At 40.7% G+C, this 12,433-nt stretch overlaps 1 protein-coding gene across 1 annotated transcript in view; it reads left to right on the top strand.

Annotated features, from left to right (window-relative positions):
- CDYL (chromodomain Y like) overlaps nucleotides 1–10,375 on the top strand; it is a 48,081-nt gene extending 37,706 nt beyond the window's left edge. Inside the window, exons 4-7 of the mRNA XM_069960210.1 lie at nucleotides 3,961–4,133; nucleotides 5,607–5,817; nucleotides 8,603–8,746; nucleotides 8,839–10,375. Coding sequence (XP_069816311.1) covers nucleotides 3,961–4,133; nucleotides 5,607–5,817; nucleotides 8,603–8,746; nucleotides 8,839–8,997 — 687 coding nt within the window. The 3' untranslated portion in view covers nucleotides 8,998–10,375. The remainder of the gene's footprint in view (nucleotides 1–3,960; nucleotides 4,134–5,606; nucleotides 5,818–8,602; nucleotides 8,747–8,838) is intronic.
- The last annotated feature ends 2,058 nt before the right edge of the window (nucleotides 10,376–12,433 follow it).

The following is a 12,433-nucleotide window of genomic DNA, read 5'->3' as shown; positions in this document are numbered from 1 at the left end:
TATTTTTGCATTTTATATCCCTTTTTTTCCCCCATTAAACGAATGTTAAATGGACTGCAAAAATGCAGTGCTAACCTACCCTCACTGATGTACGTGGTAGCGACAGCAAGCCCAACTGGTCTGATTCACACAAGAGCTTCTGTAAATGCTGTCTATAATATAAAATGTGTTAAGATACCCAATGCATAAGAGCTTGCTATATATGTAGTTGAATAGTCACAAACCTGACACAATTTCCATGCTGTTTCCTGTCACCAACAAAAAGAAGGTGTGGAGATACCACCAGCGAGGAAGCCAGTGAAGAAAGGTTGATGCTCTAGGCATTGGTCTGCAGGGAATCCTTTGGTCCTGGCATTCATATGGATGTTATTTGGATGTGTACCCCTCCCTCAAGGTTGAAAAATCAAATACCCTTCATGGCAATTATTTTCCCTATTGTCTATGGCTGCATTCCACAGGATAATATGCCCTGCCAAACTGCAGAAGTGGCTCAGGAATAGTTTTGGGAACATGACGGAGATATTAAAGTGACTCTGTACCCACAGTCTACCCCCCCAACCGCTTGTACCGTCAGATAGCTCCTTTTAATTCAAGATCTGTCCTGGGGTCCGATCTGCAGGTGATGCAGTTATTATCCTAAGAAACCACTTTTAAACTTGCAGCGTTGCATCAATTTGGCATGGCCTAGAGTGTCTCTTAGGCCTGCAACACCTCCCTGCCCTCTTCACCATTAGGAACGCCCCAGGTAGGGTTTCTGCTATTCTTCACTTGTCTGAGCACTGCACATGTGCTGGATCGTTAAGGTATATTTGCAGTGTTCAGACAAATGATGATAAGAAGAAATCCTGCCCAGGGGCATTGCTAATGATGAGGGTGGGAAGGAGGGACGCAAGCCTAAGGGTCCTCTTACACGAAGCCTTTTTTAACGATAAACGATCACAAACGGAATTGTTTATCGTTCGCCATATTACACAGAATGATAGTCGTTAGTTACGGTCGTTATTGCAATCGTTACTGTGATCGTTTATTCCTTCTGATCCCAGCAAAACAATGAACAATGTGCTATTTCACTTAACGATTAGTGAACGATTGAGCGAACGAATGTGGAATTACAGCGAACGATTAATGATGATTTTAGGTTCAGATCTAAATCAACGATCAACGACATGCGAACGATTTTTCGATCAATGCCTGCAATTACACAGAACGATTATCGTTTAAATTCGAACAATATAACGATTTTTTGCACGCTAATCGCCCCGTGTAATAGGGCCCTAAGAGACAGACATTCTATACCATGCCAATTTGACACAGTGCTGCAAGTTTAAAAGTTGTTTTTTTTAGCACAATAACTGCGTCACCTGCCAAACGAACCCCAGGACAGACTTTAGATTAAAAGCAGCTATCTGATGGTACAAGTAGCTTGGGGGTCAGATTGTGGCTACAGAGTCTCTTTAAGGTGTTGATTTGGCCTCGCTTTACCTAGACCTCAATTTAATTTAAGGGTCTGTGGGATGTGCTAAAGAAACACGTCCAAGATTCATTGAAGCCCCACTAACTTGCAGAACCCAAGGGATCTGCCTATAAAATCTTGGTGCTAGATCCCATACCACACCTTAAAGAGTCACTGTCGTATTTTTTTTTTTTTGTTGCAGAAATCAATAGTCCAGGCGATTTTAAGAAACTTTGTAATTGGGTTTATTAGCCAAATCTGCCATTATCTGCATGTAAAAAGCCTTTTCCCAGGTGCCCCCCTCCTTCCTCTTTTTCATCCACTCTGAAAAATCTGAAAATTGTGACTTGTTGCAGGAGTCGTACCCTGTCTGCTCTAGGGAGAGGGGAGGGGGGAGGAGGAAGGAGGGAGTTAGCCGGCAGCAGAAAGCAGATAACAGAGGATTACAGGCACGGAGCTGGGTGACAGCTGTAATCTGAGCTCTGACAGGTCACTGGTGACTGTCACAGGAGATATCCCGTGAGGGATTTGTAGATTAACTCTTTGTTGTCCTGTTTTGGTCTTTTCTTTAGCTCTCTCCATAGGAGAACAATGAAGACAGGGGGGAGAGCTTCAAACTGCTTTTACATGATAAAAATGCATTTTTCGGATAATAAACCCAATTACAAAGTTTCTTAAAATCGCCTGGACTATTGATTTTTGCAAAAAAAAATTTCACGACAGTGACACTTTAAAAGGTCTTGTGGAATCCATGCTTTGACTGGTCAGTGCTGGTTTAAAGGGCCTAAGGGACCTATAGACTATTAGGCAGATAGTTTCAATATGTCTGATCAGTATATATGCTTTTTTTTTTTTTTTTTATACACACCTTCTGCCACATTAAAAAACTAGTTACACTTCACCACAAAGTGCCCTAGCTGCTTTTACATATTTTTTTTTATAGCGGTTTGTGTTCTTTTGGTTAGTCATGTCTCCCTAAAAACTACATCAAAATAGCATATGTAGTCTTTCAACACATAAATGAAATTATGTAAAAGTGGTAAACTATAAAACCAACCTGCAGAATAAAGTCAGCATGTCATTCATACCACATGAAGAATGCTGTGAAAAAATGGGAATAAAAAACAGTGGTAGTATTGATGATTTTTATCTACACCACCTCCCAAAAATGGCAGAGAAAAGTTAATGCAGCTCACCGTAAACCCCTGGGATATATGCATACCCAGGGGCTGGGGTTGATGTCAGGGGCACAGTTCATACAGGTAAGGATTGCAGGGAATCCAGCAGTCTTTGAAGTGTACATGTCGTTTGTAAAAATTCTTTACAAATGAGACATCAAAAGTTTTGATTGGCCCGAGTTTTGATGGATCTGAGTGTTCAGACAAACGGGGGTTGACACGGTGCAGCGCAGTCCACTTCTTCTCTGTGTTAGAAAAAAAGAGCCAGGCTCATAATGTAAGTCTATGGAGCCCGACTCTTTTGTTTCTTACACAGAGCGGGGAGAGGACACGCTGCAACACTGTCTTCTCCCCTTTCTATCTCCATAACAAAGTCACCGCATAGGCCCCGCTCCCTCTAAAGCGTTATAGGAATGCGCTGACCTAGAGGTATAGGCCCCATTCTCTCTGGCTGCTGAATCAGAGGGGACGGGGCCTAGGCCTTTAGGTTGGTTCATTCTGATGATGGAGGGATGGGGCCTAGGAAGCGATAGTGTCACATAGGGGCAGGGCCTACGGCAGTGGTGTGTGTGGAGACACGGGGCACGACTGCTATGAAGCTCTGCCCATACGGCACTGTCCACAAACAATAACATGCATTTTTGAGAGAATAGGCCACCAAGAAATCCTTTATAGGGTAAGATATGAAGTGTCCAGAATATAAGTTTGAGAATGGTGCTGAGAACTCCTTATGGAAAGGGGGTGACAATATCACTTTAAATAGACATGGGCCTTATTTGTTAAAGGTGATTTATATTAGTACAGATTTTTTATTTTAAATGCACCTATATATCTAGTTTGGTATTACTTCTGCTTTCACTTGGAATTACCCAAAATGTATTATCTCTGTAATCTAGTAAAATTGATAAACAACTGAATACTGAGAATTATCTATTAGCTGAGAAGTTATGTTCTGTAATTAATGTAATCTCTATTAAGTAGGAAATATAAAAGGCAAGTTAGATTGGACTAGGATTTGTATTACCTTTTGTGGTATGTATGCAGTTGCTTAGATATTTGTTAATTACAGTTGCACAATCTTACGGGATACATTTAGATATAGCCAAGGTAAAAATTTGCAAAAAAAAACAAACCTGTATTAAAATTCTAATTCTTAAAAGGAGCAGGGATGTATAAAAAGTATATAAGCTATGCTAGACAAATCCAACTTCAAAACTACCTTTTTCTGCAGGCATCCTTTCTTGCTAATAACAAGACTTAGCAGTTTCTTATTGCCTGGGTAAGAGTAATCTACTGCTGTAAATAGAACATTCTTTCTCTGTCTTGTAGGTAATGAAGGAGGTCCAAGGTGCACTAGCCACGGCAGCTGCAGATGACAGCAAGCTAGTTCTTTTCAGTGCAGTTGGGAGCGTGTTTTGCTGTGGGTTGGATTTCATTTATTTTATAAGACGCTTGACAGATGATCGGAAAAAAGAGAGCTCTAAAATGGCTGATGCTATTAGGTATGTACACATTCTCTACATTGTGCTGTATTCTATGCCTAGAGTTTGGGTAATCCTTGCAAAATGAGCTAAAGGCACAATTTGGTAGTGTATAAAAATAGTTAAAAAAAAAATACTACTTTTTACAGTTTTTATATAAATTATTAACCTAAATTAAAGGCTAATTAGTCTTGAATAGTTTGCAGGAAACATGGATGCTAATGCCCTTTTGACCCCTTCCTTTTTTGTCTAGTGCATGAGTCTCAATCTCGTGGCCCTCCAGCTGTTGCAAAACTACAATTCCCATCATGCCTGGGACAGCCAAAGCTTTGCTTTGGCTGTCCCAGGTATGATGGGAATTTTAGTTTTGCAACAGCTGGAGGGCCGCGAGTTTGAGACCCCTGGTCTAGTGGCTAAGGGGGTGGGTTTAAGGGAAAGGTGGGATTTAGCACTTCTAGTTTCAGGGTAGCTTCACATGTAGCGGAATCGCAGCAGATTTTACACTGTGAGTTGACAGTGAAATCTGTTGGGATTCCTGGTACTGTCAGTTTGTATGGGTTTACATACTCGCAGCTGCATTTTCATCCTGCTGTGAGTATGTAAAGGCTCATCCCCCTTAACCAGCCACGGCCCGTTAAATACTTTATCCATCCGTGCTCCAGCCTGCTTCTGTGGCTCCCGCCTCCCTGACGTCCTGCTCAGCCAATCAGTGGCTGCGACAGGACAGTGCACTGATTGGCTGAGCGGGACATCAGGGAGCCACCGAAGAAGGCCAGAGCGTGGACAGGTAAAGTAGTCAAAGGGCCGCAGCAGGTTAAGGAGGATGAGGCTTTACATACTCGCAGAATTTTTATTCCACTGTGAGTATGTAAACCCATACAAACCCAATACGTATCTGACAGTCGTGGTAATTGCAGCAGATTTTGCTGCGAAATAGCTGCGTCAAATCTCGTGTCGACCCCCGTCCGCCATCTTGGGACAATGAAGTAGTCTTCGGGAGGCCGGCCGAGCCGCTCAATCTGTCCCTCAGGCCGGCAGCATGAGGGACGGATGGAGTGGTTCGGCCGGCCTCCGGAAGACTACGTCATTGTCCCAAGATGGCGGCTGGGGGTCGACACGAGATGCGGTGAGTATAATGCACCATACTTCTGGGTCTAGCATGGGTGGGGGAAACACAGGGAAGGGGGCCATTTCCATACATAACATACATTACAAAGTTGTATAACTTTGTAATGTGTGTTATTTTGTGAATAATTGTTTAGCGCTACACTACCCCTTTAAGCATTCTATAAAGTATTTCACTCTGTACAGTGTCTGTCTCTCTCTTGACTGATATTTTGTAATTCAATTTTTTGTAATTTAATGTTAACTCAACAAAGACCTTGTTTCACTGCAAGCAGTCACAAGCATTGGTTTAACAGCTGTATGATAGATTCAGGATGGTAATCATGCTTGTATTTTATATTAACATATTCATATCCATATATTTTGCAGAGTGTTTGTGAATACTTTTATACAGTTTAAGAAACCAATTATCGTTGCTGTAAATGGACCTGCAATCGGCCTTGGTGCATCCATATTGCCTCTTTGTGATGTTATCTGGGCTAATGAGAAAGCATGGTTTCAGACACCGTACACTACTTTTGGACAAAGCCCGGATGGCTGTTCATCATTATTGTTTCCTAAAATAATGGGCATTGCATCAGTAAGTTTTATTTTCACAATTATTTCACAGATATTGCCTATGCGTAAAATTGTTTAAACATGTCCGGGTAAAATCAATTTTGTCCTATCCACAGGATAGGGGAAAAGCAATAGATCATGGGGGGTCTGACCGCTGTGCGCCCCGGAAATATTCATATCTGCCTCTGATTCTCTTGTTATAAATAGAAATGCAGTTACGGCACGTGACCCACGTCTCTATCATTCCTCTGGATCCACCAAAAGAGTACTGTACTCTGCTCTCTCCGGCACCTCCATAAGGAATGAATAGAGTTGCAGGTCATGTGTCGTACCTGCGGCTTTATTCATAACAGAAAAGTTGGGACCAATAGACAGAAAACCTTTTTATCAGTTTCTTAGATTTAATTTTTATCTTAATTTTATCTTACAAGTAATACATTACTGTAAATTTTCTAAATGTATTGTAGTAGAAAACTAAAAAGAAATTATGTAATCCAAAAGATTTAAGTTTCTTCACCTTACATATACTTAACAGCCTAGGGTTTTGAGTCTTACAAAGCAGAAGCATTTATACTGATAAATTCCACAGATATGGAATTTATGACACCTGCTACAGTGAAGATAGAATCTAAAAGACCAAGAAAAGTCTCTGGTAGAATTTTTTGAAGCATACCTGTCATAATAAATGTCACATGTCATGATCACTTGGGCTCTCACTATTAAGACTACATGCCAAACAGGAGAATAAGCGAGGAGCAGTGCACTTCCTTGCTGTCATTCATTTCAGTCCATCTTAGTCTTGGGGATTACTGGGCCCCCAGAGCACCATTTGGCCTGCCTGCCACCTTGAATGCTCAGGCTTACTTACGCATAAGCAAGCATGCTGAAATATGCATCAGTAGGTGTGAGCATCTGAGTCGACAGGTGAGTCGAATGGTACTCTGGAAGGCCAAGGAACGTTCCCAGTGCTTCCAAGGAGATAATTTGCATATTTTGTGCAATTTGAATTTCACAAAAGTGGCGGGACTTACGAGGATCAAAAAAGCGGCTCCGGTAAGTGAAGGTGAAGGGCTACCGGAAACTATCAGCAGGTTCATATGCACATACTTGCTCATGGTTTTCCGTTAAGATTTTGGTTTTGCCTTTTACAGCTCCTGAATAAATATAATTTAAAATATGTAGATTCCAAACCTGCTACTCGATAAAAGTGAGAAAAGAACATGTCTAAACAAAATGAGGGAAGATGGCTGTAAGAGAAAATTGAAACCTGCCAAAAAGTTATCATCTACTTTTCATATTTGCACAAATGTGTGTGTGTGTGTGTGTGTGTGTGTTTGTTTTGTTTTTTTAACCATTGTTAAATTCTGCAAATAATAGTAATAGTTTAATAAAGGCATTGGCCACCTTATAGTAAAACTGTTCAGTGTACAGTATAAGGCTATGTTCACACTACGTATATTTCAGTCAGTATATGTATATTTCAGTCAGTATTGCAACCAAAACCAGGAGTGGATTAAAAACACAAAGGATCTGTTCACACAATGTTGAAATTGAGCAGATGGCCGCCATTTAATGGCAAATATTTGCTGTTATTTTAAAACAACGGCTGTTATATTGAAATAATGGCCGTTATTTACTGTTATATAGCAGCCATCCACTCAATTTCAACAGTGTGTGAACAGATCCTTTCTGTGTTTTTAATCCACTCCTGGTTTTGGTTGCAATACTGACTGAAATATACTGACTGAAATTTACGCAGTGTGAACATAGCCTAAGTAAGTGTGGCCACAGCACTTACTGACAGCAGCTCCTGTGAACCTCATGAAGTAAAATTTAGACTCCCCTCCTACAGGCTGGGCTGTCCTGGTGAGTCTTTGCATAAGATGGCTGACATGGAGGAACATGTGATCATGCCCACCCCTCAGTGGCCACCACTCAGCCTGTATATTCCTATGAAGGACACGGGGTGGAGAGTGGTCACATGCTCCTCCATGATAGGCCATCTCATGGACGGAATCAGTGCAGGGCAGAAGAGCCTGGAGGAGAGGAGTCTGATTTTAGCTTTATGGGGTACACAGTGAGCTGTTGTCAGTAAATGCAATTAGCATGCTTACTAATATTGTACACTAAACAATTTTTTTATAAAGTGGCCAACCCCTTTAAAGTTTGCTAAATATATTTAGAGAAAATAGAGGGTTACAAAAAAAATTGCATTCAAGCTATATTTACACAGTATTTTTTTTTTCTTGGCTCAAAGAATTAAAGAGGACCTGTCACCCTGTCCGGTCGGGTCACGGAGATATCAGCTCCCGAAGCCCAGCGCACGCGCTGACAGGAGAGTCCGACGCTCATAGAGAATGAATGGGGAGTCCGATGCTCCGTCATTCTCTATGGGCATCGAACTCTTCTGTCAGCGCGCGCCAGGCTTCGGGAGCTGATATCTCCGTGACCCGACCGGATCCAAAAGCGGGACCCGGAGGGATCAGGTGAGTATAGGGGTCTGTAACGGGGGTCGGGAGCCTGTCACCCCGGCACGGGGGGGTGACAGGTCTCCTTTAAAGAAATACTTTCTTTGAACATATCCTCAGCGCTAGCGAGCATGGAGGAGGGGGGTGGGCTCCAAAGAAGGTGAATGTGTTTTTTTTTAACATGGTCTCTAGTTGTTAAAATGTAAAAAGTAAAAAAAGGTGCCATATTGGTGTATTTGATTAGTAACACTTATAATTGTATTCTTTTTCTTATCACTATATAAAGGTGACCACAGCATCTGTTCTTTATTCAAAAATGTAATATTCTTTTTATTTTAGGCAAACGAGATGTTACTCAGTGGAAGAAAATTAACTGCGCAAGAAGCATGTGCAAAAGGCCTTGTATCTCAGGTGTTCTGGCCTGGAACATTCACACAAGAAGTTATGGTCCGCATTAAGGAACTTGTCACCTGCAATCCCGTTGTATGTGATTCCGATGTTATGAATTTATTGTATTGCTTGCTTTGTTATAGTTGTATTGCAAATTATTAATTGTCTTTCTCAATTTTTATCAGGTACTTGAAGAGTCCAAAGCTTTAGTCCGTAATGTCATGAGAGGGGATTTGGAGCAAACAAATGAAAGGGAGTGTGAATTGCTGAAGAAAATCTGGGGATCTGCTCAAGGAATGGACTCCATGTTGAAATACTTGCAAAGGAAAATTGATGAATTCTAAAAATCCTTTGCTTGTTTTATTAAGCAGCCTTGAAACACTTAAAGGGGATGTCTGCTAACAATTGCGATACCCTAACTTATTTATTTTTAAATTTTTGTTACATTTTGAACAAATATCTGAAGCCTACCATAAATTCTTCCCAGGCAAAATTGAGATATGGAGTGAACTTACAAAACATCTAGCGAACCACATCTCTGCGGACATTGTAACAAAGATGTTGAAAAACTGTGTGACAAAGAAGTATGGAAAAATGCATATTTTTTTTGTTCATAAGATATATATATATGAAATTATATAAATATATATTTAAAATGAAAAACGGGTAGCAGTGAGCCCTGACTTTCATTGCCCACTGGGGTTGGACTGTGGAAATGTTTTGTTTGAAAAGAAGGTAAGATACCTCAGACATGGATTATTATTATTTTCATTTTGCAATGGAATTAATCAATTCCTACAGGACTATAACTATGTACGGATGCATTTTAACAAGCCCCCAAAAATGTGTGTGTGTACTCAGGACATATGCTAATAAAATGGAAAAGGAAAACAAAACTTTTATACTGTCAGGAACAAGTTTAGTTCATTTTACTTTAGCATGATAAAAACCACTGTCAAGGTTTTTTTCCTTTTGTGTGATGCAGTATTAACAGGTCACTGATTTATCTTGTGTTCAAGAGAGGTTCATTTACCCTTCAAAGGAAGTTTTATGTAGTTTAGTTCCTAAGTGAAACTTGCTAGCTGTTTGCAGGTAATGTATTACACCAAAAATAATTTTATGTTCATACATGTATAAATGTTAGGTTTCACTAGAATATATTTTATTTAATAAGTTAATTTTGGTACATTATTAAATTGCAAAATATCCTCCCTAAACTACCTTTTTATTAGGAGTGTGCTATTCTATTCTATTGCCTTTTTTAATCAACACACTATATAAATCCCAAATATATATTTTACTTTTATGTATAGTTTAGGAGTTTCTTGTAAATATATCTTATGTGCCATCAATTCCCAGAGTGATGATTGATTTGTGACTAAAGGTATATTACTCTGGATACTAAAATATCTGCTTGCAATGTAGTTGAATGTATGAAGAAAAGTAATCCACAATATTTTTGTACAGTTTTTACATTTTTACTATAAACTGTCCATCTCCCATTCTTGTCAGAGAGTTGCTCCCAAAGTAAATCTGCCTAGAGCTTGGGTTGGTACAGTATTTGCATTCATTTGGACCTATGCTTTTGTTCTAAAGATGAAATATATACATTGTACAGTCTGTAAAGTTTTCTAAAATATACAGCTGTGAAATTGGCTAAAATAAAACTAATTTTTCTTAATTTATATTGTCCTAGCAGGCGTTCCTGATTTATTGATTTGTCGCTCCAAAATAAACTTGTTTTATGGTTAGTTACAGCATTTCTTCTCTTTTCACACTATTCACAAGAAGTAGTATTGGTTGTCAAAATGACAGCACAACCAGAGAAAGGTGCTTTGCCCCCAGAGACAGGAAACCTGGAGACATAAAACGGCAATCACCTCCTTTCTATCCTCAGTTAGTGATCCAAGACCCACTCACCACCAATGCAATGATTATCCTCTCTCTGTAGCTCACGCACACTGGTAAGGGCAGGTGATTCCTCTTCCAGTCAGGACGCTGGGCTTCCAGATGTGAAACGCAGTGAGGCTGTGCAGGAGTCCCAGAATTCCTGCATGCTAGAAGTCACACAGGACCCCAGGAGCTCTTCAGTGAGGAGCTTCTTGGCAGAATTCTAACAGCATGTTGGAGGAGGTTGTGCAGTGGGACGGTGTTCCATTCAAGCGGAGGAGCCACTGTCATGCAGACTCAGCATGAGCCCTAGTAGGAATGGCAAGAAGGTAGTTCCAGGCCCAGCAGCTCCAGAGAAATCCAGGGTACCCAGGATGCTCTCCCCTGGTGTTGGTGGTGACATATGCCTAAGATCTTCCTTTTATTTTATTAAGGGTTATTTGGACAAAAAACTAACAATTTGCTGCCAGGAACACGTTAGTAAATCAGTACCATTATGTTTTGTCTCTTTTTATGAAAGAATGGGCTAAGCTGGACCAAAAGAGCTTAATAGCTATAGCTGTTTAACGGAAATATCCCTTTGATGACTCCGAGGTCCCCTTCGGGATCACACAAAAAAAATTATGTCTCGATAACAAAAGTGTCAAGGAAAGCATCTTTACCTTTTGAGGACCTAGGGGTGCTGAAAGACCCTATGGACAAAACAAGCTGAGAGTTTCCTGAAGAAGTCTTGGGAAGCTTCCACTGGGTCAATTAAGCCCAATGGAGCTAGTACTTATGTGGCTAGGTCTGTGTTAGTATGGTTAACCTAATGAAGGTTTACAGTTAAGAGCCCAGGCATAATCTGTTAGAATCTCTGCCTCGTGTAAAGAAATCTGCATCTTTTCTGGCTGATGCATCAGCAGAGGCTCAAAGAATTTCAGCCAGGTCAGACACCCTGTCTAATGCCACTAGAAGAGCAATTTGGTTGAAAAACTGGTCAGGAGATGCAGTTTCTAAGTCCAAGTTATGTGCTATCCCATGTAAAGGCAATGTTTTAGATCTGTTAGAAAAGGCAGGAGACCAGAAAAAAAGGATTTCTTTGTTCCTTTCAGCCTAGACAGAATTAGTCCTTTCAGACCCAGAATACAGGAGGCCTTCGTAAAGAAGGGGCAGACAGATCAGAGAAAGTTTGAGGAGAAAATAAGTCCCATAGACTTGCGTATCTTCAGTTCCATTTGTTACCCTTTGGAATTGCCGTAGCTCCCAGAGTATTTACAAAGATCGTAGCAGAAATGGCAGTCCATGTTATAGAAGGAATGTAGCCTTACTAGGAAAATTAGAATGGCTACTAAATCACCACAATGGTCCCAAAGTCATCACCACAGCTGCCAGCCCTAGAGGTTGATGGCAAACTAAAATAACCTCGACTTTCAGGAGTCCTGGGATAGAAGTTTTCTAGAAATCATCTTCTAACTTCTTCTGGGCCAACAGCAGTCTTTGAAGCTCTACAGCAGTGGTGGCAGACCTTTTTCCAGTCGAGGGCTATTTGGACAGTTATAAAATCATTCGAGGGCCATACACGGCCACCACACTTGTGCCCTCATGCCCCTAGTATTGTAATTAACCACGCAAAATTTGTGCAGCGGCAGCCTCTTGGGCTGAGAAGAGTGATGCGTATTTAGAGCAGATCTGTAAGGTTGCTGTCTTCTCCGCATACTTTTTTCTGTCATTACTGATTGGACCTCTTGGATACCTCTAGTGTTTACAGCACCATTTACATCCCCACCCTTCTATTTTTCTTCATTTCACTGGTGTGGAGCAGTGCATGTTTAGAAAAAAAAAAGTCTTTATGTTCTTGGTGGCAGTTCTTAAAAAGTGAAAAGCATATTGTTAGGAACCGGACAGCAG

This window comes from Dendropsophus ebraccatus, chromosome 2 (assembly GCF_027789765.1).
Source record: "Dendropsophus ebraccatus isolate aDenEbr1 chromosome 2, aDenEbr1.pat, whole genome shotgun sequence".
Classification (NCBI taxonomy): Eukaryota; Metazoa; Chordata; class Amphibia; order Anura; family Hylidae; genus Dendropsophus; species Dendropsophus ebraccatus.
This window is presented reverse-complemented; position numbering and strand designations above follow the sequence as displayed.